Source organism: Phodopus roborovskii, unplaced genomic scaffold (assembly GCF_943737965.1).
Source record: "Phodopus roborovskii unplaced genomic scaffold, PHOROB, whole genome shotgun sequence".
In the NCBI taxonomy this organism is placed as follows: Eukaryota; Metazoa; Chordata; class Mammalia; order Rodentia; family Cricetidae; genus Phodopus; species Phodopus roborovskii.
In genome coordinates, this window is record NW_026126645.1 from 2,216,280 (window position 1) to 2,240,506 (window position 24,227).

The window sequence follows — 24,227 nt, forward strand, 5'->3', positions numbered from 1 at the left end:
AAAGTTGTTTGGCTAGGAAGTAGGGGGCAGGACTTTGTGAGAGATGCCCCCATCCCCAGACTTTCTGATTTCAAACCTTACTCACTACTGCCTCTTTTTGCTAGATACATGAACAAGTCATAATCAATATTTATTAACCGTCGTCTGCATGCCCCATTCAAAGATTTGACAGAGATCATTGGAGCTTAGAATGTAACCAATGATTTACAAGGCAAGAAAGCCAAGTCTTGCTTGAAGTAGAATACAATAAACATTCAAAGAGAGTGACAGGCCTCCACATGAGAGACAGGAAATAGGCAGGGAAGGCTTCTTGGTGGACCAGTGAGATACGTAAACTGTTTATTATTATTAATTACTATTATTTTGGTTTGTCAAGATAGGCTTTCTCTTTGTAGCCTTGGCTGTCCTGGAACTCACTCTGTAGACCAGGCTGGCCTTGAACTCAGAAATCTGCCTGTCTCTGCCTCTGCTGGAATTAAAGATGTGGGCCACCACTGCCTGGCCAGATACTGTAGACTAAAGGCATCTGTGCTCCAGAGACAATATTTGACGTAGCCACAGCTGCTGCTTGCTGAGGCTTTATGAACCAGGCTCTACAGAGAGGTTTGCATGCATTATCTCATAGATTTCTCTGTGACCCTATGAAGTATTATTAGGGATGAGAAAAACAAAACCCAGAGAATTGAGAAATTTTGTCAAACAGCTTTGGAAAAAGGGTTAGGGTGTGAAATTAAGAATGCTGGGGACAAAGCCTGGGCTGTCTGATTCCTGAGGACCTAATGAGGTTTTAAGCTGGAGAGCTTTGAATGTCAAGGCCCAAACTTGAAAAGAAGAAGGAAAAAATCCCACAGCTAACCTTGAATAGGCCAGCACCTGCTGATGCCCCGTCACTTTCCCAGCCTCTTTAAACCTGAGAGCTGGGCACTGTAAGTAGATAATCAGCAAGGGACATTTATGAATAAGGAAGACTATTGAGGTGAAATAAATGTTTAGGAGGGAGGTGTTTAACTCAGCAAGAGTGCTGGGTCCTGGGGAATGGCTGTCCCCAACAGACTCCAGACCCTCACGCCTGCTGTGCTTGCCAAGGGCAGGACAGAGCTTGGGAGAGTCCGGGAGGAGCCTTCACTAGAACAAACAAGGACACCACAGTTGGACTGTCCTAGATTTGACTGCCAACTCTCAGATCAGCAAATCTGTGAATGACCCTGGGCAAATTACCCCACCCCTCTGATTCTCTAGCTTAGCCCATCCCACTTCCCGGGATTGATGGGGTAAATTAAACACCACAACACATGTTATGGTCTAATCTTGGTGTACTGTACTGGGGTACAGTAGATGCTCAATAGATGTTAGTTCTTACTGAAGAAGAAATATAAATGGGCTTCACCCTACCCCTCTGCCAATTAAAGAAGCAGGTGTCTGGTCTTCATATGAAGAGAAAGGGGGATATATTGGCTATATTAACTAATATATTAATAAATGGATATAACATAACTAAGCAACAATGCAAACAAACGAAGTTTTTCTGGTCTGGAAAATTCAGAGGGTCAAGGCTCAGGTTCAAACACTGACTTCCCTCAAGTGTTTGGCCCCACCTTCAGGGACCCGGGGCCCATTTCTCAACGCTATTCGCTGGGAGTCCCAGATGCATCTCCTGCCTCAGTTTCGCTAGCTGTTAGATCCAAGAAGACGCTGAAGTCAGCAGATGTCGTGGCCCCTTTAAGCCACTAAGCTTCTGTTGTAATCGCTGTTTCTTAGCCTAAGCTTTTCCGGGGGCGGGTGGGAAGGTGGAGCCTGTATATGTTGTAGCAGCCAATCGAAGCGCGGCATTTTCCGCGGGAGATCCGAATTTGGCGGCACGTAGTTTGGCGCTAAAAAAAAAAAAAAAAAAAAAGGAAGAAAAAGAAAGAGAAAAGAAAAGAAAAAAGGAGACTGATCAAGGGCTAGGGACTAGAGTGCAAGCTAAGATCACAGCGGGGCGTGCAAGACACACCTCGCGGGTCAGCACACGCGTGTCCGCGGAGTCCGTGGACATCCCGGGGCGTTTTCCCGCGTCGGCGCGACCCCGGGATCTCAGACATTTGGGACGTGGGCCGTGTCGGGCCAGCCCCTGGCAGTGGCACCCGCGCCACGCGATCACCGAGCGGTGATCTCCGAGCTCGGCAACGCTGGGCGGCGGGCCAGGAGGGGAGGGTCCGGCCTTGCCCCGCGGGCGTCCATTGGCGGCTGCTCCCGGCGTCCGCGGCGCAGCCGGCTGCAAAGCCCGCAGGTGCCCCGCGCGCGCGCGCCAGACCCGGGTGGGTAGGGGGCGCCGCACTCGCCATGCTGCGCGCGCCGCGGACCCTGGCTCCGGCCACAGCGCAACCCACAAAGAGCTTGCCCGCGTTGAACACCACCGAGCTGTGGCCTCCGGGTCTCAGCAGCCCCCAGCTCTGTCCGGCCACCACCACCACCACCACGTACTACACTTCGCTTTATACGCAGACGGTGCCTTCTGCTACGGCGCTGGGCACCTGCCTCGACGCCACTCCCCACGGACCCGAGGGCCAGATTGTGCGATGTGTGCCCGCAGGCAGGCTGCCGGTAAAGCTGGGGACCCCCTGGTGCTTCCCATATGCGCGTTTGGGGTGGGGGAAAGGAAGGAGGGCGCCTGTGGCTCAGTTTCAGTGCAACTGGTTGAGGTGGGGAAGTGGGGCTAGGAGTATAGAGAACCCCTTCGTTTTCCCACTGCAGGAAATAATCTCATCGACTATTATAGTGTGATGAGCTATGGACTGGGAGCCTGGAGACCCAGCTTAATGCCCATAGAGCCAGTGTGACCTTGAGAGACCACAAGCCATAGACATTGTTATAATTCATTCATTCCTTCATTGTTTACACCAGAAACCAGCACCTGCTATTTCAGGCTAGGGGCTTGGCCTGTGGCATTTCCTGGTGACAGGAGGGTAGATCTCGTGGGTCTCTGGTCCAGCCTGGTATGGACAAAGCGGTCTAGCCAGCTCCTTCTCAAGTGTTTGTCCTCAGGTCCTCCCCACAGCCTGCTCGTCCTCTGGAATAGCCAGTAGCAGATGCAAATGTAGTTAGTCTCTTGGAGTTCCTGTTCAGTTGGACTGTGTCCTCAGTCCTGCAGATCTGTTGTCAAGGAGGCAAAGTGTGGTGGCTTTGGGCTGTAGCACAGAGTGTGCGCTGTGGGAGTAGAAGCAGCCTTTGAGTGGAGGGGGAATGGGAAAAGGCCTACAGGATCATCACTGCATATTTGGATAGATAAGTCAAGGCCTCTGTTTCCTTTTACATTTATGTGGGGGAGGGGCTGTTTGTGCCACTTTGTGTGTGGAGGTCAGAGGACAACTTTCAGAGTTGGGTTTTTGTTTTTGTTTTTTTGTACTTCTTTTGAGTGGGTCCTGGGGATCAAACTTACGCTGCCTAGCTTGGTGGCAAGTTCCTCTACCCACTGAGCCATCTTGACAGTCCTAGTTTCCTCTTTTAGAAATGCACCTTCCTCTGTCATTTCCAGCTTAGGTTTTGGAAGCAGGTACCAGGGGAGGGGAGATGGTGTTTGTAGTGTATGGTAAGTCTAGGGAGAGGGATAAGAGCATCCCGTGTCCCCTGGGCATTCCGGATGACCTGTGCATCTGTCTGTCCTACCCTCCCAGGGCGAGCTCAGGGCTCAGTGATCTTGGGAGCCACCCGGATGAACTCTCTGGCTCCAGGCAGAACCTCACTTTCTGCCTTTGGAGTCAAGCTGTGTTTCACCTTTCCAGATCCCTTCCCCTCCCTGGGAGTGTGGGAAGTGTCTCAGTTGTGTTGTCATCCCTGTTTTACAGGTCAAGATGATGAGAATAACTGTCTTGTCTTATCTGGTGTTCAGCATTTTGCAGCCTAATGCATTTGTGTAGCTTGTGAAGGAGATTGAACAAGAAGCTTTCTGTCCCAGAGGTGGAAAACTGAGGGTCAGAGGTCAGAGATGGGTCCAGTGGCCTGATCCACAAGTCAGCTCTCTGAATGCAGCCTTGGAGTTAGGTGGCCCCCGGAAAGGGTACTCTGTGGCAGGCTAAAGTCTCCTTTGACCACCTGCTTTTGGATGTAGAGTGTCAGGAACAGCTGGGGTTTGGAAGAGCTTTGGACCTTCCCCACCAACTCTGCATCTGTCTGTTCTACCCTCCCAGGGCGGGCTCAGGGATCTTAGCCAGAACAGCCCTTGCATGCCAGGCGCTGCTTGGCACTCTTCACCAATGATCTTGGTTAAGATGCTCTGGATGAGGCACTCTGCAGGTGAGGAAACTGAGCAGAGGTGAAGTCACAGCCAAGAAGTGGGGGTGTCCTTGCATCAGACTCCCTAAAGGTTTGCCAGGCCCAGAACCCATCTCTGGTCCATCTCCAGATGCTGGGGCCCCAGTGCCCCGTGGGCTGGCCTAACCCCCCTGCTTACTCATTTTACAAGGGTGTGACCTGGAGCTGCTCCAAACCCAACCTTGGGTGTGGCCTTCTGCTTTGTGGCTGCAAAGTGTGGGGTGAGCAAGATTTGTTGGGGAGCTGGCCTTTAAAGGGATAGTAACCAAGTTGAGTTGCAGATGTAAGGCCAGGATTCAGGTTTCCTTGCATCTGGGCCATTGTTCTTGCTAGTCTCTAGAAAAGACTGAGGGACGCTCCTTTGCAGAATCTCACCGCTGACCAGGCTCATGGTATTTTCTATCCATTCTACAAGCTGGTTTCAGTGAGGACGATGGGGACTCTCCATCTGTCTACACTGTCCCATTGCTGTCCTGGAACTCACTATATAGACCAGGCTAGCCTTGAACTCACAGATCTGCCTGCTTTGCCTCCGAAATGCTGGGGTCAAAGACATGTACTGTTATGCCTGGCGGTTGTTGTTGTTGTTGAGACAGGGTCTCACTATTGCCAGGCTGCCCCCGGATGCCTAGGCTCAAATGATCCAGTTGTGCTAGGCATACATACATTCCTGTAGCCCTAGCACTGGGGAAACTGAGGCAGGAAGATTGTTGAAAGTTCCAGATCCAGCTGGTCATGTGGCTCAGGTCTTTAATTCTAGTACTCCAGAGGCAGAGGCAGGTAGATCTCTGTGAGTGTGAGGTCAGCCTGGTCTACATAGAGTTTAGAACAGCCAAGGTGTATAGTGAGACCTTGTCTCAAGATTTAAAAAGATACTGCCTCAGCCTCTGCAATGGCTTAGACAATTAAGTGAACATATGTATGTACATACATACATACATACATATTTTTAGACTCTACTGACACCAGGCCAGAACTTGACAGGCTTAGGGATAGGGTGACTTGTCCCAGGCTGTCCTGCTCCCATGGACCTTTGGAGCTGATAGCAAAGTGATCCCTAAATTTGTTCTCACCCCAGTGCCTGTCTAAGAAAGGAGACCCAGGCCCCTGCCTTGTGACCTTGGGCAAGTCACTTCCCTCCCTGACCAGACTGCTCACTTGGCTGCCCTGCTGGCTCCTCTGGGGCTGCCTGAGCAAGGGCTTGGCAGGTGGACTTAAATCCCAACCAGGACAAAGGGGCTGTTTTAGAGGGTCCAGATTAGAGCCACACAGGCCTCTGGGTGTGGTCACAGACCTTTGCTCTCCTTAGCCACCACTGTCTCTGAACTTCACCCACGGTGATACCCATGCCTGAGTGGTGGGAGGCCCCGCACCAGCCTGGGCAGAGTACGTGCACTACTGACTCTCCTCAGGAGCTGGCTGGCCCAACTCAATAGGTGGGTCAAGGTCACCTGACGTCCCAGCTCACCTAGCTAAGGAGGGAGAAGTTTACTTTTGACCCCATCTGACCCCAAGGCCTGTACCTCCTCTCCTGGCGCTTGCTCTCTGCTGCCTGGCTCTGCAGGCTCAACCCAGCCACATGGTGGATTTTCTCTGTCTAGTACCCAAAGATGTTAGGCTGGTGTCCTTTTTTGCTACTTGGGGACCCTGGGGAGTACAGTGAGTGTAGGGCATAGTGAGGGAGATTGAGAAAAGGAGGCAATGTGTGAAGTGATGGCAGCAGATAGTATAGCCTGACCTTGGCCCACATTCTAGCAATTCCTGAGGGAATGTGTATGACGGCTCTTGTAGCCTAGCACGTGGCTTTGGAGTTGGACGGACCTGGGTTCAAATCCGGACTCTGCTTTTGTCTGTGTGACTCTAGGTCTGCCTTGTAACGTAGCCTCTCTGTGTGGACTTGTTTGCCCAAGACAGATTGCCAGTGCTGATCCACGTCAGGGCTAAGAGGATGTGATTGGCTGGTCAGGTTCTCTCCTGCTCCCTGCCTTGCCTTCTGATGGGGGGCTGGGAGGATGGGATGAGCTGGACCATGGCTTGACCAGTACCCGGTCTCCCCCCATCCTTGTATGTTGGAGCTGGGGTGGGGTGAATCATTTGATCGTGTCAAAGTCTGTGGAGCCCATCTGGCCTTGCTTACAGCAGCTGAGACAGGTTGTGCCAGAGACTCATTTGGAGCCAACTAGAGCTTGGATTGTGTAGCGGGGCCCGGTGGGTGACTGCCCGGGCCTTTCTCTGATGACAAGATGGGCTAGGTAGGTGAGGAATACGCAGGAGACACTTTCGGAGGGGCGAGCAGGGCAAGCGTTTGGATTCTGTCTGAGCCTTGGTGTGGGGTGGAGGACTGAAGTGTCAAGTCAGGCTGCTGGGAGCAGTAAGCAGAACTCTTGCACCAGTCTGGGGAGACTTCCTGGAGGGGGCGGGGATGGGGGGGGAGCTGACACCTGTCAGGCCAGCTGTGCTCCGCAGCAGTTAGAGGGCTCAGCCCTGCCGATCACTGATGGAGCAGCAAGCGTGACCTCACCACTAAGTGTTAAAACAGACCTCTCGGGTGGGTGGGGGTGTCTGGGGGGGACAGGGAAGGAAGGAAACAGGCTTGATGGCCCCAGAGGGTGTGTCCAGGAAGATGTTGAGATCGTGTTTGGAGAATAGACTGTGCATTTCCTGACACCCTACTGTGTATCTCATCCTGAGAACTCCTCAGAAGTTACTCCCAAGTCCTGGCCATAGCTCTCCAGATCCTGATGTTTTGCCCATTTTACAGAGCAGGAAACTGAGGCTCTTAGCTATGGTGGCACATGTCCCTAGGTCACACAGTGAGCCTCCGAAGGTGCTGGAGATTCCAGCTGGCCCTCTGCCCGGTGCCCCAGTGCCCCAGTGCCTCTGCCCCACCCCTGCCCAGCCCTAACCATCAGGGAGGCCCTTTCCGGGCAATGCAGCTAGAAGCCTCATTGTGGCCCTGTGGTAGTGGTAGTGGGTGGTGTCTGGGTAGAAAGGAGCAGATGGGCTGTGGTTTGCTTTCCCCAGCAGGTGTTTCCCAAGCTTGGCGGGAACGGGGAGGGGCAGCAGGGCCTCAGCTGCTTGTCCTTAAGACACTGGGGAAGGACTCATTGTGTCTCAGCAAAGAGAATGACAAGCCGTCCATTCAGGAGGCCCTGGACCCTCAAGCTGCAGGCCAAATGGAGAGGGGGAGTGTTTGCACTGTTTCCCAATGTGGGCACCTCCCTGGGGTGTGGCACTGAGCCAGGAAGTCCCCTGGGCCTGGGCGGATGCTGGTCCCACCCTGATAAGGGCCAGCTGTGGGGTTGTGATGGACACCAGGTCTGTCTGAGCCAGCTGCTTCTGAAAGGGGCAGGTCCCCAGCCTGATGTGGTTTAGGTCCCGCCCATTTCTTCCTCAGAGAGAGAGAGAGAGAGAGAGAGAGAAAGTGTGTTTCTCCAGGGGCTGGGCTACAGAGGTAGGAATTTTATTTGCCTCTCATAAAGTATGGTACTCACTTCTCTGGACGTTGACATTTCCTCACCAAGTTCAGTCAGCCACTCTGTGTCAAGGGCTAAGGGCAAACACATAAGAGGTGGCTGATAATGGGCTCTTTGCCCTGGCTGCAGTTCAGGGAAAAGGCTAAGGAAAACCCAACTCTAACTCTTTCTCCCTCCCCCTTCCCCATCTGTCAAAGGCCAAGAGGAAGCTGGACCTGGAGGGCATTGGGAAGCCTTCAGTCCCTGAATTCCGGACTCCCAAGGGGAAGTGCATCCGAGTGGATGGTCTGCCAAGCCCCAAAAGTAAGAGTTTCTGATGGGCACCCACAGCAGGGTGGCAACAGCCCAAGAGTCTCTTTCAGACTGTTTCCTTTTCCCAGGTTCCTGGTGTGTCCCATTTACTGACACTGGTGTGACACATTTACAGACGATGTAGGAGAACTCAGGACTTAGCCAAGATCACACAGCTAGTCAGTGGAACCAGGACTAACAGCTCACACTGCTTATACACTAGGTTCCTGCTCCCAGAGCTAACTAACCACGACCACTAGTGTTGACTTGGGAGCTAAGGGTTTTTTACGATTTCATGGTTGGGTTAATCTCCCACCTGCAGGCAATGCTAACTGATTCAAAGGGGATTGGAGCTTGGAATAGTCCGGCCTGTGTACCTGAGGCTGTCCGATAGTCTTCTTAAAGCTAAGCCAGAAGAATTCCTGCCCCTGAGCTTTTCAGTGAATAGTCTGCTTAAACTGGGAAGTGAGGTCAGTATGTCCAAGAGATATATGAATTTCCCCAGAGATCTAATGAAGGCATATGTCAAGGTATCAGGAATTGGGGATCCAGGTAAGGGCTCCCATGTGACTTGACTGGTTTACCCTTTTCTGTGAACCTTCGTTACCTCATGTAGATGAAGCACAGCTAGGTCAGGGTGAGGAGAAAGTTTATTCAACTGATTGATTAGAGGTTACCTAGAACCAAGACTTAAGGATTCCAAAGCTCAGTGGGACTACAGAGCATGATACACTGATCAGCCATTAATGCCTGCCATGGGCACAAAACCGGACTAAGCAGCATGTGTGCCGAATGCTTGGCCTCTGTGTGTTAAGGGATTCTCAAGTCCTCTTCCAGAGGCATCTGAGACTAAAACTTAGTTCCCATGATAAATTTGGCCACCAACTTCTATGTGACTTAAAGTCATTAGGTTGCAAAAGTTCCCTTGTGGTTTAATTCGCAGCAGCTGAGACGTGGCGTTGCAACATCAGCCTTATTGAGAAAGGAACCTTTTCCATGAACCTGGTTCATTTGATGTTTGATGTTACATGATTCCCTTCAGATAATTATTGGGCTACACATAGAAGGGCAAAGCAAGTGTGGATCTATAAAAATGTTCTCAAATCCAGGCTTGTCCTTCCCTCTAGACCATGATTCCTAATTCCGGGTATAATTGGCAGGAGAGGATAATGATTTAAGAAACTGCCTGCGTTTGAATCCTAGTTTGCCACTTGCTGAATGAAACGAACAAATGACTTAGGCCATCTGCTTCTGTGCAACCCCGTAGGGTATTCACTTAAGGAAAGTGCCCAGAACAGTGACCCTCCTAATAGCATGCAGTTATTGGAGCTGTAGCTATGACTGCTCTGAGCTGTGGTGGAAAAGATACTCTGAACCTTGGCTTCCGGTCTCTGCAGCGCCCCCTGGTGGTGGGACCTGGAGCAAGTCTGTTCCCCTCCTCCCCCCCCCGAGGTTACGGGTTCCTGGTCTGTGCGGCCTTGGAGACCCCGCTGCTTGGGTGCTCTGCATGCTGGACAGTTCTCGGCGAAGGGTGGTAGAAGGTGTTGTTTAATGGATCTGAACTCCTGGAGAGAACCCAAGCTGGCTCCCCCAGAGCAGAGTGTGAGTGGGGCCTCTTTTTCCTCAGCCCCCAAGTCTCCTGGGGAGAAGACACGCTATGACACGTCGCTGGGGCTGCTCACCAAGAAATTCATTTACCTCCTGAGCGAGTCGGAGGATGGGGTACTGGACCTGAACTGGGCAGCCGAAGTGCTGGATGTGCAGAAGCGGCGCATCTATGACATCACCAACGTGCTGGAGGGCATCCAGCTCATCCGCAAGAAGTCCAAAAACAACATCCAGTGGGTGTGAGTGCCTGGGCCAGGCCGTGGCACCAGCCAATGGGTGCATGTGTTGGGGGCGGGGCCGGGAACAGTAGCCAATAGGTGTGAGTTTGTGGAGTTCCCTCCCCAGCAACAGGCAATCCACAGCAAGTGGTGGTAGATGGCCAAAGGCAACCAATAGATTTATGGGGAAGGGCATTAGGCAGTGTGTTTGAGTGGGATGGGACAGGTGTTAAACGCTGGAGTGGTAGCAAGAGCAAAGGCAAAACAGGAGTTTCGGGAGTGTAAAGGCCCGAGAGGACCCCAGCTTCTTGTGTCCGAGTCCCCAGGATCCCCCTCTTAGGAAAGCCCATTGGGAGATGCACAGGTGTGGGTCAGATTCCACCCCACAGCTGCAAGGTCTGAAAGTATACTGGCATGAACCCTAAAGGAAACCCAGAAGCGGAGCCAGGACTAAAGTCAATAGTACCTTCCCATCTCATGGAGGCTGGGGCATAAGGATAGATCCAGGGGTTCTGACTTCTAATGTCTAACCTTCCCCAAGGGCTAGTCCACCACAGTTCCCAGGGAGGTGGGCATCACCACCGATTTGCATGAGTTCCATGGGCACTGCAGGAGACTCGCCCTGGCTTGGACTAGCTCCTCGGTGCAGCTGTGCGGGCAGCCCTGATGGTGGGGACCGAGACTATGGACTGACACTGATATTGGGGCGGCTCTGTTCCCAGAGGCAGGGGAATATTTGAAGACCCCACCCGACCTGCGAAGCAGCAGCAGCTGGGGCAGGAGCTGAAGGAGTTAATGAATGCAGAGCAGACCTTGGACCAACTCATTCAGAGTTGCTCGCAGAGCTTCAAACTCCTGACCGAGGATAACGCCAACAAGAAATATTCTTTCTGCAGGGAGATGGGAAGGGGGCAGGGCTGCTGGCTACTGAAATCTACGCCCTGTTGATTTCTTACCTCCTTACTGGGACTAGCTCCCTCTAGGGGACTGTCATATCTGTGTCTCCTTCTCAGGCTTAGGGAAATTTGGGGTTCGCCCTCCCTCCCTTCCTATTTAAGATTATTTTGTCAGAATGCTCTGTCTGCATGTACAACTTTATGCTAGAAGCTGATATCAGACTCCACTATAGATGGTTGTGAGCCACCATGTGGTTGCTGGTGTACCTTGTTGATAATGGCTAGCCAGAATGAATGTTTAGATCCAGTCTAGAGTTCCCTTCTTAATCTACTGTTTAGTTTTTAGTTACATGCATTTATTGTGTGTACAGAGGTCAGAGGGCAACTGCTTGGAGTCTGTTCTTCCTTCCTACCATGGAGGTCCTAAGGATCAGCTTGTCACGCTTGGGGGCAACTGTCTTTACTATGAAGCATCTTACTGGCCCAAGATTTTGTTTTGTATTTCTTCTCCTTTTATTCAGCCTTTGACAATTTCATCCATGTGAACATTGATCATATATACTTCCACTTTCCCTCTCTGGCCCCTCCAGTGCAGCCCCTTGCACTTTGCTATCCTATCTTTGTTCTTTGTAACCCACTGAGTCTCCTTGGTGCTGCCTGTTGGAATGGTGGCTGGGTTACCTGGCTTCATGTAATATTCCCCATTTTCCTTTTCCTTTATGCTGAATCATTTCTGTGTGTCTGTACCATATTTTCAGCATCCACTCATCTGTCGATGGGCATATAGGCCCATCCATTTTCCTTGTAGTTGGCAAACAGCTTTCCTGTGGGAGGAAGGTGGCTTATGCTAGTCAAAGGTTGTGGTCATTTGCAGTTTTTTCTGAACTGTACCCTGTGTGAGGATGTGACATTCAGAGGCTCATGAGAGGAGACGGAAGCCCCCTGGCAGGCCAGGGCTGTGCATTTTGACAAGGCGGTTGCTTTTCTTAACTTTCCTGCCCCTACACTGGCCTATGTGACCTACCAGGACATCCGTGCTGTGGGCAACTTCAAGGAGCAGACAGTGATCGCAGTCAAGGCCCCTCCACAGACAAGATTGGAAGTGCCGGACAGGGCAGAGGTGAGCAGGGAAACATTGGGTGGAGAGCTGGGTGGGAAGGCCCTGAGTAGCTATGTAGAGTCTCCCTGGCTCTGCCAGCCCCAGCTCCACTGGTCCATTCTGGGGTCTGGGGCAGAAGTGGCAGAAACTGGGAAGAAAAGTGGAGATGAGTCACTGGCTTGAGGACTTCCTGGTTTTGTAGAGATTTTCTTCTTTGCATTCCTTTTGTGTGGGTTCCTATGCACGCAGACTTGTGTGCCCACGGAAGCCAGGTTAGGGCTCACAAGAATCCTCACCCCCTGGCCTTGCTCTCACAGGCTCGAGGGGAAGACAGTTTTTCTTTAGGGCTGAGGGTGGAACACGGTGCCTTGTATGTGCTGGCACATTCTCCAAGACTGAGCTGTACCTGTGCCCTCGGCTTTTTGAGACTAGGCCTCTCTGTGTGGGTCAGGTTGGCGTTCAGCTCACTGTGTAGCCCAACCTAGTCCCAAATTCATGATCTTCCTGCCTCCCCCTGCTAAATGCTGGTATTAGAGGCAGACATCACCGTTCCTATCATAAGATCAAAGCAAAAAAGAAAAACGTCTTAAAATTTTATTTATCTACATGTGTGTAGAGGTTCGAGACAACTGTGTGCCCTCAGGCTTGCAGCAGGGGTTTTTTATGTCTGGGTGTTTTGCCTGCATATATTGTCTGTGTCCTATACATATGCAGTGCCTGTGGAGACCAGAAGAGTGTGTTGGATCTCCTTGGCACTAGAGTTATATAGGCTGATGTGAGCTGCCATGTGGGTGCTGGAAATCAAAGCTGGGTCCTCTGGAAGAGCAGCCTGGGGTCTTAACCACTGAGCCATCTTTCCAGCTCCAACCCAAAATCCGTAATACTCCTCGTGGAGCCTTTGGTGCTCCACCCGATTCCTCTCCTGGGCCATCTCCATCTCTCTGCCCTTTACCACATCAGCCTGTCTAGTCTGTCCTCGGTGCAGGACCTTTGAACATGCTGTTCCCTCCAGCTGGAATGCACTTCCCCTCTGCCTGATGGACTGCTAGCCACCCTCGGGTTTCAGCTTGACACTGAGTCACTTCCTTCCTCATCAGCCTCAGACTAGATCCAGTTTCTTTTTTTTAAAGCACACTAAATCTCAGCTCTCTGGCCTATCTTTGACACAATTCCTTGCAAACTCACTTTGTAACCAAAGATGACCTTGCAATTCTGATCCTCTTGCCTCTACTTCCAGAACACTGCGATTACAGGTGTGCATGACAACACTAGTTTGGGTGGGTGCTAGGATGGAACCCGGGCCTGATACCTTCTAGGCAAGCATTCCACCCGCTGAGCTAGATGCCAGTCCCTGTTAGGGGCTTAAGCCTTAAAGAAGAATGTATTGCTCAACTTCTGTCAGGGTGTGGCACACGGTAAGGAATCCAGAAATGACATCTTTGAAGGAACCGGTACTTCAGAGGTAATGAAAGTCTGTTACTTCTTGACTGAAAATGTGTTTAAAGGACAGAGGAAGCATCCTGGTGGCAACAGGTAAACTGAGTCTCAGAGACTATAAGAGTTCCTGCCAGGTGAAATGATTTGTGGATACCTGAACTTGTGTGTGTGTGTGTTCAGTGGGATGCATGTAGGGATACAGTGGAAGGGACAGGGGTACAGAGACCAAGTTCAACTTCTTTAAGCCTTTGGAGAGGAGAAGACCAAGTGACAAGCCCAGGATTTTGGAGATTGGAGCCAAAGTTTAATTATGGGGCTCAGATCGCGGTTCCCATCTGTCCAGCCCTCTCTATCCCTGTCCACCTCTCAGTGAGCGCATGTGTCAACAGCTCAGCCACCCCTGTAGGAAGGGACCTAATACTGGTTGGATGTGTGACATGACACCCTGAGGGAGCCACATAACCCTGGACTCTGCTAGCTGTGTCACTGTGGGGACACTTCACAGCAGGACCCGGGACTGGCTTGTGGGACAGTGGAATGGTGACGCTCTCCCAGGCTCAGGGACTGAGCTTGCGCACATGGGTAGCACTACCTGTGTCCATTCATACCGGCTGACCTGACAGTCCGTGTCCAGCATTGTGAGATGGTTTCTCTTCTTCCTCCAGGAGAACCTGCAGATTTATCTAAAGAGTACCCAAGGGCCCATTGAAGTCTACCTGTGCCCGGAGGAGGTACAGGAACCAGACAGTCCTTCCAAGGAGGCCCTCCCCTCTGCCTGTACCCTCAGCCCCATCCCTGACTTCCCCCAGCCCAGCTGCAGCTCCGATCCTGGGATCACAGAGACCACAGCATCTTCAGGTAGGCCCTTGGGAGAGGAGAGCAGAGCAGTGGCTCCAATTCTTCTGCTTTGGTTGGATACCCAGCATTCCCACCCGGCAGATAAGCCCAGTGTCCCCACATGTGATAATCGTGCTTTATGCTTAGCAAAACACTCCGGCCTCGCTCACCAGGGGAGCCTGAGCTGCTCTGGGGCAGCTCAGCCATTCCGACCCTTGGCTGCATGCCCTTCGGCAGTTTGTGCTCCAATTTCCTCACCAGTAGGTTGGACAAGAGTAGTTAATATTTAACTCTCAGGTTATTAAAAGGATTAGTGAACTAATGTGAGCCCGGTGTTTGACCTGGCAATAGCTGTTACTGTCATTTTTACTGCCACAATTGCTGTGAGGTTGGCTCACAGCCAAGCACATGGCACCCAGTAAGCCACAGTAAGTGGTGGCATGTGTGTGTGGTGTGGGGGTTGAATCCAGGACATTATGCTTCCTAGATGAGTGAGCACTACACCAATGAGCCACATTCTTAGCCTGTAGGTTTTTCTTTTCTTTTTTTTTTTTTTTAAGATTTTTTTTACATTTTTAATTAAAACTTCATCATAAGAAGTTTGTTAATAAAAAAAATTACACACCGAAATCAACCAGATCCAAAGTCTATATATCTCAATATACTTTTTTATCATGAGAGTAGCCAAGGCTACCTGGCAGTGGTGGCTCATGCTTTTAACCCCGGCACTTGGGTGACAGAGGCAGGCGGATATCTGAGTTCAAGCTAGCCTGGTCTACAGAGTGAGTTCCAGGACACCAAGGCTCTTGTTACACAGAGGAACCCTGTCTCGAAAAAAGACAAAACAATTGGAGGGGTGAGTAGGTGGGGTGGGGGAGGGGAGCAGCCAAGGCCAAAGAAATGTTTCCACAGCTAGAGAACAAAAGGGTGATGACCCAGGTTAAGTTCCCAGCACCTGCAGGGAACCCTTAATTGCAGTCCAGAGGAGCCAGTGCCTTTTTTGGGCTCACCCCAGCACCATGCAAACTCTCTCTCTCTCATGCACACATACTCCCCATATGATGCACTTACATCCATGCAGGCAAAATATTCATATACCCAACATAAATATAATGTTTTAAAATAGCTGTTCTGAAGCGGTGGGGTTTCCCATTAGATTTCACACCAATCACCGAATATGTTTATGTACTTAGCTACCACCAAAAAGCCAGAGAACTGAAAGCATGATTGCCTTCCTAGCCTTGTTCATACCTGTAGACCAGACCGTCCTGAAACTCACAGAGATCGACTTGTCTCTGTCTTCTCGGTGCTGGGATTAAAGGTGTGGGCCACCACAGGCTGGTGCTAGGGTTTATTTTGTTTTGTTTTGTTCTACAGCAGGACTCCATATTGGGCATTTGCATTCCATAGCACATCTTGGAGGAGGTCTCACTATTGCTGGTGTAGTGCTAGATGATGAGTTTGGCCAAGGACAGACAGCTGGAAGTAGCACAGTGGGGTCCTGACCCTTGCCCCATAGGGGCCCAGTGCTGTGTCCTCAGGCACAGGATCAAGCAGGAAGGGCCCCTGGCTGGAGGGCCCACACCTGGTTGGGGAATGGGTGCAGGAGTCCATGGAGCCAGAAGCCGCCTCTGCAGAATGGCCTTGCCTTCTACTAGGATTCTGCCCCAGGTCACATGAACAGGCTCTTCAGGGTCATGTAGATCCGCGTTCCATCTTTGGTTTTTGTTTTTTTGTTTCGTTTTGTTTTAGTTTTTGGATCAGGATTTCCTTCAGTAGAACCCTAGTAGTTTTTTGTTTAATTTTTGTCACATTTATTTATTGAAGGTGGTGCGCATGCCACCCACAACTTACAGGAATTGTCTTTCTCCTTCTACCACGTGGGTCCTGGGATTGAACTCAGGTCACTAGACTCAGCTGCAAGTGCCTTGTCTCAGTGAGCCATCTTGGAAGCCCAAGAACCTTAGTGTCTAAAGAAAGGCAGAACTGGGATTGGTCTGGTGGGAAAGGCCTGGTGTGATACTCTACAGGACAGAGGTTGCTCCTGTGTCAACACAAAGGTTGACACATTCCAGCCTTGCAGGTCGAAACTGGCTTGCTTTCTTATGGCCAACGAGCTAATGATGGCTTTGAACTCCTGTTTTTGTCTTTAGTGGTTGTGCTAGGAATTGAGCTCAGGACTTTGGACACGCTAGGCAAGCCCGATCACAAGCTGCACCCTACCTTGGTTTTTATATTTTTCAAGAGTTGGGGAGGGGTCTAGAGAGATGACTCGGCTGTTAGGAGCATTTGCTGTTCTTGCAGAGGACCTGAGCTCTGGTCCCAGCACCTGTGATCTGCTGCCTTCTTCTGACCTCTGCTGGCATTGCATGCACACGGCACCATACATACATGCAGGCAAAATGCTAATACACATAAAATAAATAAATCTAAAAACTTTTTTAAAAGAGTTGGGAAGAGGGCAACTGTGTTACAGGGGACACACGTGTCCCACAAAACCTAAAATACTGTCCAGCCTTTGACAGAAATTTAATGACCTGGATCTCATTCTACTTGATTAAACTAATGCCCAGAGAGAGCAACTGGCTTCTTTAAGGTCTCACAGCAAGTGATGGTGGAGCTGGGTCAAGAGCTCAGACTCCTAACTTCTCTGGGGATCCCTCCTGAATGTGTCTGTCGCTCAGGGACCAGGGCATCTCTGTGTGCCAGCCATCTGTTCCCTTGGGCACCTCCCCAGGCCCTGTTATCCCAGACCTGTGCCCCACCCTGATGTCCCTTCTGTTACTCTGCCCTCTTCACTTAGCTGTCAACATGTACACGGCCCTCCAAAGTTAGAACTACTTGCATATTAGTTGTCCTTTCTTGGAGACAGCTTTCTAGTGTAAGATCTGAAGCTCAGAGGCTGTGGCGGAGCTCAGGGGTAGAGTACTGACCTAGCCACTGAGGCCCTGGGTCTTCTCCCCAGCACTCGGCGCAGGCAAGGGTGGAGCCAGTGTGCTCGCTACTTTATGCCCACTGAAGGAAGGAAAGGAAGTTGTCCTGAAGATGTACACTCGCACACTTGCATGTACACTCACTCACAACGGTACGAACATGGCAGCTGGAGACATGGCCCATGGTTAAGAGCACTGACTGGCTGCTCTTCCAGGGGTTCTGGGTTCAATTCCCAGGAACCACATGGTGGCTCACAACCATCTGTAATGAGATCTGGTGCCCTCTTCTGGTATGGACGGAAACAAAGCACTCATATACATAAAATAAACAAATGCTTTTTTTTTTTTTTTTTAAAGAAAAATGCAAACATGGGCTCCATGTTCTGACTTGAAGTAGAAGTTTTGTTCTTTTTGATGATTTTTTTAAATTTTTATTTTGTGTGTTTCCCTCTAAGCACTGTGTCCCAGAAACATTTGTCTAAAGAACTGTCCCATGGGGGTGGGAGGGACAATATTTAAAAAGATTTATTTTTCATTACTTGTGTGTGAGCATGCCCATATGAATACAAGTGCTCATAGAGGCCGGAGGAGGGTGTCAGATCCTCTGGATCTGGAGCTGCCCATTGTGAGCCACCAGTAGATGCTGGGAACCAAACTCAGGTCCTCTGCAGCCTGGGAAGGATGCTTTTTTTTTTTTTTTTTTTTTCTTAATTTATTATGTATACAGTATGAATGAATGCCCACAGGCCAGAAGAGGGTGCCAGATCTCATTACAGATAGTTGTGAGCCACCATTTGTTTGCCAGGAATTGAACTCAGAACCTCAGGAAGCTTAGCCAATGCTCTTAACCTCGGAGCCATCTCTCCAGCCCAGGAGGATGCTTTTAAAAGATAGACATTATTGGGGTGTCATGTGCTATGATGATGTAGGAGATTTGGGAAAGCTGCAAATGCTGGAACGAGCAAATGGCTTCAGGAGCAGCCCTTTATAGTAGCAGGGTGGGCTGGGTACAGATGCCTGGGGTAGGTTTGGGGAGCAGGCCACTGCACCCCGTGGAGGGAAAAGAGAGTAGAAAATGAGGTTTCTGTGGCTGGTGCCTGGAGAGATATTACCATGCCATTGAGTGGGAGGTGGAGGAGGGCCGGCCAGCCAGAGAGCCGGAAGACCACCACATGTGCTCAGGCCCAAACATGACTCTAGTCTATTTGTCTCCAAAAGCAGTGCTGATGCCCCAACCGGTCCTGCCACCACCAGCACCATCCCTTGTCCCCTTGGAAACCACTGACAACATGCTGGAGCTGTCACATCCACTTCTGCAACAGACTGAGGACCAGCTCCTGTCCCCAGTCCTGGCCGCTAGCTCCCCTCTGATCAGCTTCTCCCCGCCCTTGGACCAGGATGGATACCTGTGGGGCATGGACGAGGGTGAGGGCATCAGTGACCTCTTCGACTCCTATGACCTTGGGGACCTGTTGATGGATTGAAGAGTCCTGCCTCTGTCTCTACCTCCTCACAGACAGATTGACAGGCTCTCTGCCCAGATGGGGGACACTGGACACTAGGTGTCACCTCCTGTGTATGAGTGGCTCCGTTCCAGCCTTCCTTCCAGTGGAGGCCAGCTAGGGAAATGCGGAGGACATGAGTGGAGGTGTGTCAGGGGTGGGCCCTGATCCTTCTCTTCTGACCTCTGACCCCTTCATGAAGGACAACAGGTGCAGGTGACCATGTTCAGGGAAAGGGTCTGCTGCCTCCTTTTGAGGGGCAGTTGGACCCTGGCTTTTTCAAGAAGCACTTAATGCCTTTGTATTTATTTCAGGTTTGTTTGTTTGTCTACCCTGAGTTTTAGCAGGGAGATTTATTGTAGTTTCTCCTCAGACAGGCCCTCCCATGCCCACTGTGTAAGGGAACACACCTGGGCTTCCAGGGGCCAGGGCCAGCTCCTCGGTCCTCCTCCCACAGTGGTACCTGGGTCTTGAGGAGAGTATCCAGTTTGCTTGAATGTTAATTGCACTTAGGCCTTGTAATTCTAGTATAGTGCAGGGCCCAGCCAAGGTGTCAGCTTCTCTTCATCCCAGAGAAGTTTCCACTAGCTGTCTTGGGAGAGATAGCATTGAGGTCTCCACAAGAGCAGATAGCCAAGAAGGTTCCCTTCTGGTTGGGTCCTTTATTTCTCCTGAGCCTCAGAAAGTAAATACAGATCTTCAGGAATTTGGCCAGAAGAGCCCCTGGGAAAAGTAGGAGGCACGTGTCATGGCTACTGGAGGTTAACCTCCTCAGAGCCTCTGCCTTGCCTCACCGGAGACCTGGGAGGTGGAAGCAGAGACAAGTGTGAGAAGACAGACCCCAAGGGCTACCCATGCTTCCCTGGGAGGATTGTTTTGTTTCTTGGCTATGGTTGTGGGAGGGTGAGATTCCCTAGGGACCGGCCTTCTTAAGCCCTCACTCCACTTCCAGGGTCCAAAGTGACAGGAGTTTGAGGGCAGGTTTGCACCCTTCCCCCACTGAAATGCTGAGGGGGATGGGGTTGGTGGTCTTCACTGCAGACTAGGACTCAGCAGCTCATGAGATGGTGTGGGGATTTGGGAAGAGCCTTGGGTTTATTTCCCCTTAGGCTGACTATCCAGGGTCCTTGTGGTCCAGATGGGGACATGAGTCTGCTGGTCCAGATGGGGACATGAGTCTGCTAGTCTCCCTTGCCCTTTCTGGGATGGAGCATGCTCTGGGCTGAACCAAGGCCATGTGTTCTGGAGAGGTGCACCCAAAGGAGGGAGGGAGGTCTTACCCACCTTCAGGGAGCTCAGGTTTCTCAGGGGCTCAGCAGGGTAGCACTTTTTTTTTTTTTTTTAAGTTTGTAGCATTAAATTGATTTAAAAGATAAAGTTGGCTATGCCAGGTAGCTCCTAGATGGCTGACTGGCATTTGAAATTTAGATGTTGGGTTAATGTGAACTGATGCCCACTTGGGGACAATTTGCCTTATCCTTAGCTCAACTTCTTGGGATCCCAAATTAGTCCCCTCCGAGGAGTGGTCAGGTCTACAGCTGCCCTGCTTGGAATCTGTATACTTTTACATCACATGTCTAACCTTTTGACATTGCGATGTGACCTTGTCGTCTATAAAGTCCACACTCAAGAACTGCACACAGTTAAGGTACCAAAAAGAAAAGAAAAAGAAATCTCATGATGTTTTAAGGACGTTTACAATCTAGTGTTGAGCTGTGTTCATAGCTATCTGTGGCCGGTGCTACAGGTTGGACACGCCTGCTACCAAACACAGGTGCTTATCAGACCGCATGGGAGCCCACAGTGCTCTAGAGCCACAGGTGACCCTTGAGTGATGAGGATGTTACCTGGGCTCTAGTTTGATGCTCTGAGCTTAGAGGCAGCATTGTTGTTCTCAGGTCTCTGCTGTTTAGCCATATGCCAACTCCAAGGATGGAGATGCCTGGCCTCCGAGCCTTGGCCTCTGGATGGAGAGCTGAGGTTCTGGAGAAGAGGGCTGTAGTTCCTATCTGGAGTGAGGTTAATAATGCAGTCCAGAATTTAAGTTCAGTCACCAAAGGCCCAGCTCTGGGATGGACCTGAGGCCTTCCCAGCAGCTGCCTCTTGCTCTCCTGGCTGTCTCTTTTCAAGCCTCTTAGTCAAGGGGCTGGACCTCCCAGGAGAAGCCCTGGGCTAGTGTGGGGAACAAGCTCAAGCCTCTTTCTTGCCAAATGATCCTTGAGACCTCCAAGTGCTTTAAAAGGATGGGGTGTGCCCCATTTGGAACAGTTTTGAGTGGTATTTCTTTTAGGCCCCATGGGAACGTTCATGCAAGGGTGGGAAAGATGCTAGTCTCTTTCCTGGGTTTCCCAGTCCCACCAGCCAGCCCCCAAGTCATTTGTGTCCCCAGGGACATCGAGCACCTGGGGACCCCAGAGCACCTGGGGACCCCAGAGCACTTAGCAGAATTAAACTTGTAAATAGGGTTGGAAATGTACCAGTGATGAGTCAGTCCCTTGTCTGTGGTGACATGGCCAGCTGGTGTGTCCATGAGGAGTGAGAGTTTATGAGCTTTGAGGGGGTGTGACTTGGTTTCCCCTCCCTGCGTGTTCTCGGCACAGGGTAGTGTTGTAGAGTTTGCTTATGCCAGCTGCCATCAGGTGTTGTGTAGCTCTAGCACATCTGAAACTTTTGGGGTTGATTAGAATCAGTTTCTTGGTTTCTGTCATTGTGCCCAGAGGAACCATCTCACCTAGGGGCCCTGTCCTCCCACAAAGACTCTTTAGGGACCATAGTGACCACAAGTTGGGCCAGCCTCTGGCTGCTGGGAGAGATGAGGTCTTGTGGGTGCTGTTTGTTTTGAGGGTGCCTGGGGCTGGGGGGGCTGGGGTCCCTGAGCCGGGGACACCGTGCGGGTCACCTACCTCCTGGTTTCACCCAAAGTCCTGCCTTGAACACCAGCGAGTTTCCTTCTGTTGGGCATTAAACAGTGGCAGCTGGAAAGCTTTGTCTCAATGTCATTTCTTTTTGTGGCCCTGGGGATCCCACCCAGGACCTCACACATGTTGAACACATGCCTAACTTTTGAACTAACTACCTGGAGAATCCCACCAAAGACCTCATATATGTTAAGCACATACCCAACCATTGAACTATACCTTGGCCCTGTTGTGCTTCCTGAATGACACTTATTACTGAGGGTCTGGTTCCTTGGCTGGGGGTGAGGACCATATCTGCCCAGCTGATGTCCCCGGTCCCCAGGTGTCCTCCTTCCCCTGCATTGCTGTTCCCATGCTTGGGAGTTAGCAGTGCCAACCACTGCAGTGGACCTGCCTGCCTCCCCTATTCCACACAAGGTGCGCTGCTGCCCCTCTAATAGCCTACCTGTTTCTAACCTCATCCATCACATCCTCTACATCCCAGACCAGGGTCCCCAGATCAGCAACTTCAGCATCACACATGGGTGCAGGCACACAGAGGCCAGAGACAATCTCAGGTGTCTTCTTCCCCGCAGAAGGTCTCACTGAGCTAGAGCTGCCTATTTTAGAGCTAAGTTAACTGGCCAGCAAACCTCAGTGATCCTCTTGCATACCCAAGTAGCAGGTGCTCACTGCCATGCTTGCTTTTTGGTTTGTTTTTTATAATGTGGACTCGGTGTCTTAGGGTTTCTATTGCTGTGATGAGACACCATGACCACAGCGACTCTTACAAGGGAAAACATTTTTGCGGGGGGCTGGCTTATAGTTTGAGGGGTGTAGTCCATCGTCATGGTGGGAAGCATGGCAGCGTGATGCTGGAGAAGTAGCTGATAGTTCTACATCTGGGTCAGCGGGCAGCAGGAAGAGAGAGTAACGCTACGCCTGGCTTGAGCATCTGAAGCCTCAAAGCCCGCCCCCTCCCCATTGACACACTTCCTCCAATAAGGCCACGCCTACTCCACAGGGCCACTCCTCCTAATAGTACCACTCCTTGTGGGGGCCATTTTCAATCAAACCACACACTTAGGTACTTGTGCTTGCTACCAAAGCATTCTGTACCCACTGAACCATCTCTCTAGGACATCATCAAAGTCAGGTGTGGTAGTGTATACCTGAATCCCAGCATTTGGGAGGTGGAGGAGACAGGAGTTCAAGGCTACTTTCAACTACCTAGCAAGCCAGCCCTAGTAACAAAAGATACCTTGAAGAATTAAACAAACCAGGACATCATCAATAAAGTAGAAAGACATCTTGTTTGTTTGCTTCCATATTTTTTTTTCAAGGCAGAGTTTGTATAGTTTTGGCTGTCCGGAACTCACTCTATAGACTCGAGGCTGGCCTTGAAGATACACCAGCCTTGAAGACACACCTGCCTCTGCCTCCTGGGTGCTGGGATTAAAGTCATATGCCACCATCCAGCTGTGAAAAGACATAAAATGAGAAAAACTATTTGCAAATTATATGCCTAGGGATTTGTATTCAGAAAAGAAAATGGATTCAGGCCTGGAGAAATGGTTAAGAGTCCTGGGTGCTCTTGCAGAGGACCCAGGTTCAATTCACAGTACCTACATGCCCCTATACTGACCTCCCTGGACACACCTGATACCCATACATACATGGAGGCAAGACACTTATACACATAAAATAATCTTTTCTAAAAAATAATTTTTATGTGTATAGGTATTTTGCCCGCATGGATGTCTGTATACTATGTGCAAACAGGACACACTGAGGTCATTGTCATTGGGTCCCCTGGAACTGGAGTTACAGACAGTTGCGACCTGCTATATTGGTGCTGGGAATTGAACCTGCGTCCTTTGGAAGAGCAACAAGTGCTCTTAACCGCTGAGTCATCTCTCTAGTTCCCACATAATCTTAGGAAAATGAATTTATAGATGTTTAATAAAAAGCTAACCTGGAGCCAGTCTTGGCAGTGCACACCTTTAATCCCATCACTTGGGAAACAGCAGGCAGGATCCCTGAATGAGTTTGAGGCTATCCTGATCTACCTGGGGAATTCCAGGCCAGCAAAGCTACACAGTGAGACCGTCTCAAAACAATCAATCACAAATAAAATAAAACAGGGTCTGAATATAACTATTTTTCAATGAAGGTATAGAACATCGCTCTGTGGACAAGCCTGGCCTTGAACCCAGAGAGAGATCCACCTCCCTTGGCCTCCCTCGTGCTGAGATCACCACTGCTTGTTGGTATAGATTTTTTAAAAGGCCAAGATGTAAATAAAAGCTGCTTAATGTCATTAGCCACCAGGGAAGTGCAATTTAGATCTACATGGTGTCTCATCACTCCCACTTACAAAACCAAGTCCACATAAAGAGCATGTATGTGCTGTGAAGGGCATGGAGGAATTGGGGTCTCTGTATCTCCAGTGGGTTGAGAAACAGAGCAGCCACTCACTGTAGGAAAAAGATAGTTCAACAGTTAAATACAGAATCGCTGTGCAGTCCAATAACTGGATATCGACCCAAGACAATAAGGAAGTGTGATTACACAACAATGTACATAAACGTTCATGGCATTATTAGCTGTGACAATTCAAAAAGGAAACAACTAAGTGATTACAGCTGATGAACAGATTTATGCCCACATAGCCAAAAAGAAGCCAGACATAAGTTATGTAATCTTATTTATATAAAATATCCAGAAACAGGCAAGCCTATAG

General features: G+C 50.4%; 1 protein-coding gene across 2 annotated transcripts; it reads left to right on the plus strand.

Moving 5' to 3' along the window:
• The first annotated feature begins 2,116 nt into the window (after positions 1-2,116).
• E2f2 (E2F transcription factor 2) lies at positions 2,117-18,895 on the plus strand. Of its 2 annotated transcripts, none has more exons than XM_051173596.1 (7): positions 2,117-2,583; positions 7,964-8,069; positions 9,685-9,904; positions 10,606-10,764; positions 11,785-11,899; positions 13,981-14,173; positions 18,307-18,895. In XM_051173596.1, exons 1-7 carry the CDS (start codon positions 2,323-2,325, stop codon positions 18,567-18,569), a joined length of 1,317 nt encoding a protein of 438 aa, XP_051029553.1. In that variant the 5' UTR covers positions 2,117-2,322; the 3' UTR covers positions 18,570-18,895. The 2 variants fall into 2 exon arrangements, with proteins under 2 accessions (XP_051029553.1, XP_051029552.1); XM_051173595.1 differs by having other exon boundaries at positions 2,120-2,583; positions 18,304-18,895.
• The last annotated feature ends 5,332 nt before the right edge of the window (positions 18,896-24,227 follow it).

Excerpts from the sequence above, each read along its gene's own strand:
- E2f2 (XM_051173595.1), top strand. The coding sequence starts at position 2,323 with ATGCTGCGCGCGCCGCGGACCCTGGCTCCGGCCACAGCGCAACCCACA. Across the intron at positions 10,765-11,784 it reads GAGGATAACGCCAACAAGAA|ACTGGCCTATGTGACCTACC; the intron begins ATATTCTTTCTG and ends TCCTGCCCCTAC. Across the intron at positions 11,900-13,980 it reads AAGTGCCGGACAGGGCAGAG|GAGAACCTGCAGATTTATCT; the intron begins GTGAGCAGGGAA and ends TTCTTCCTCCAG.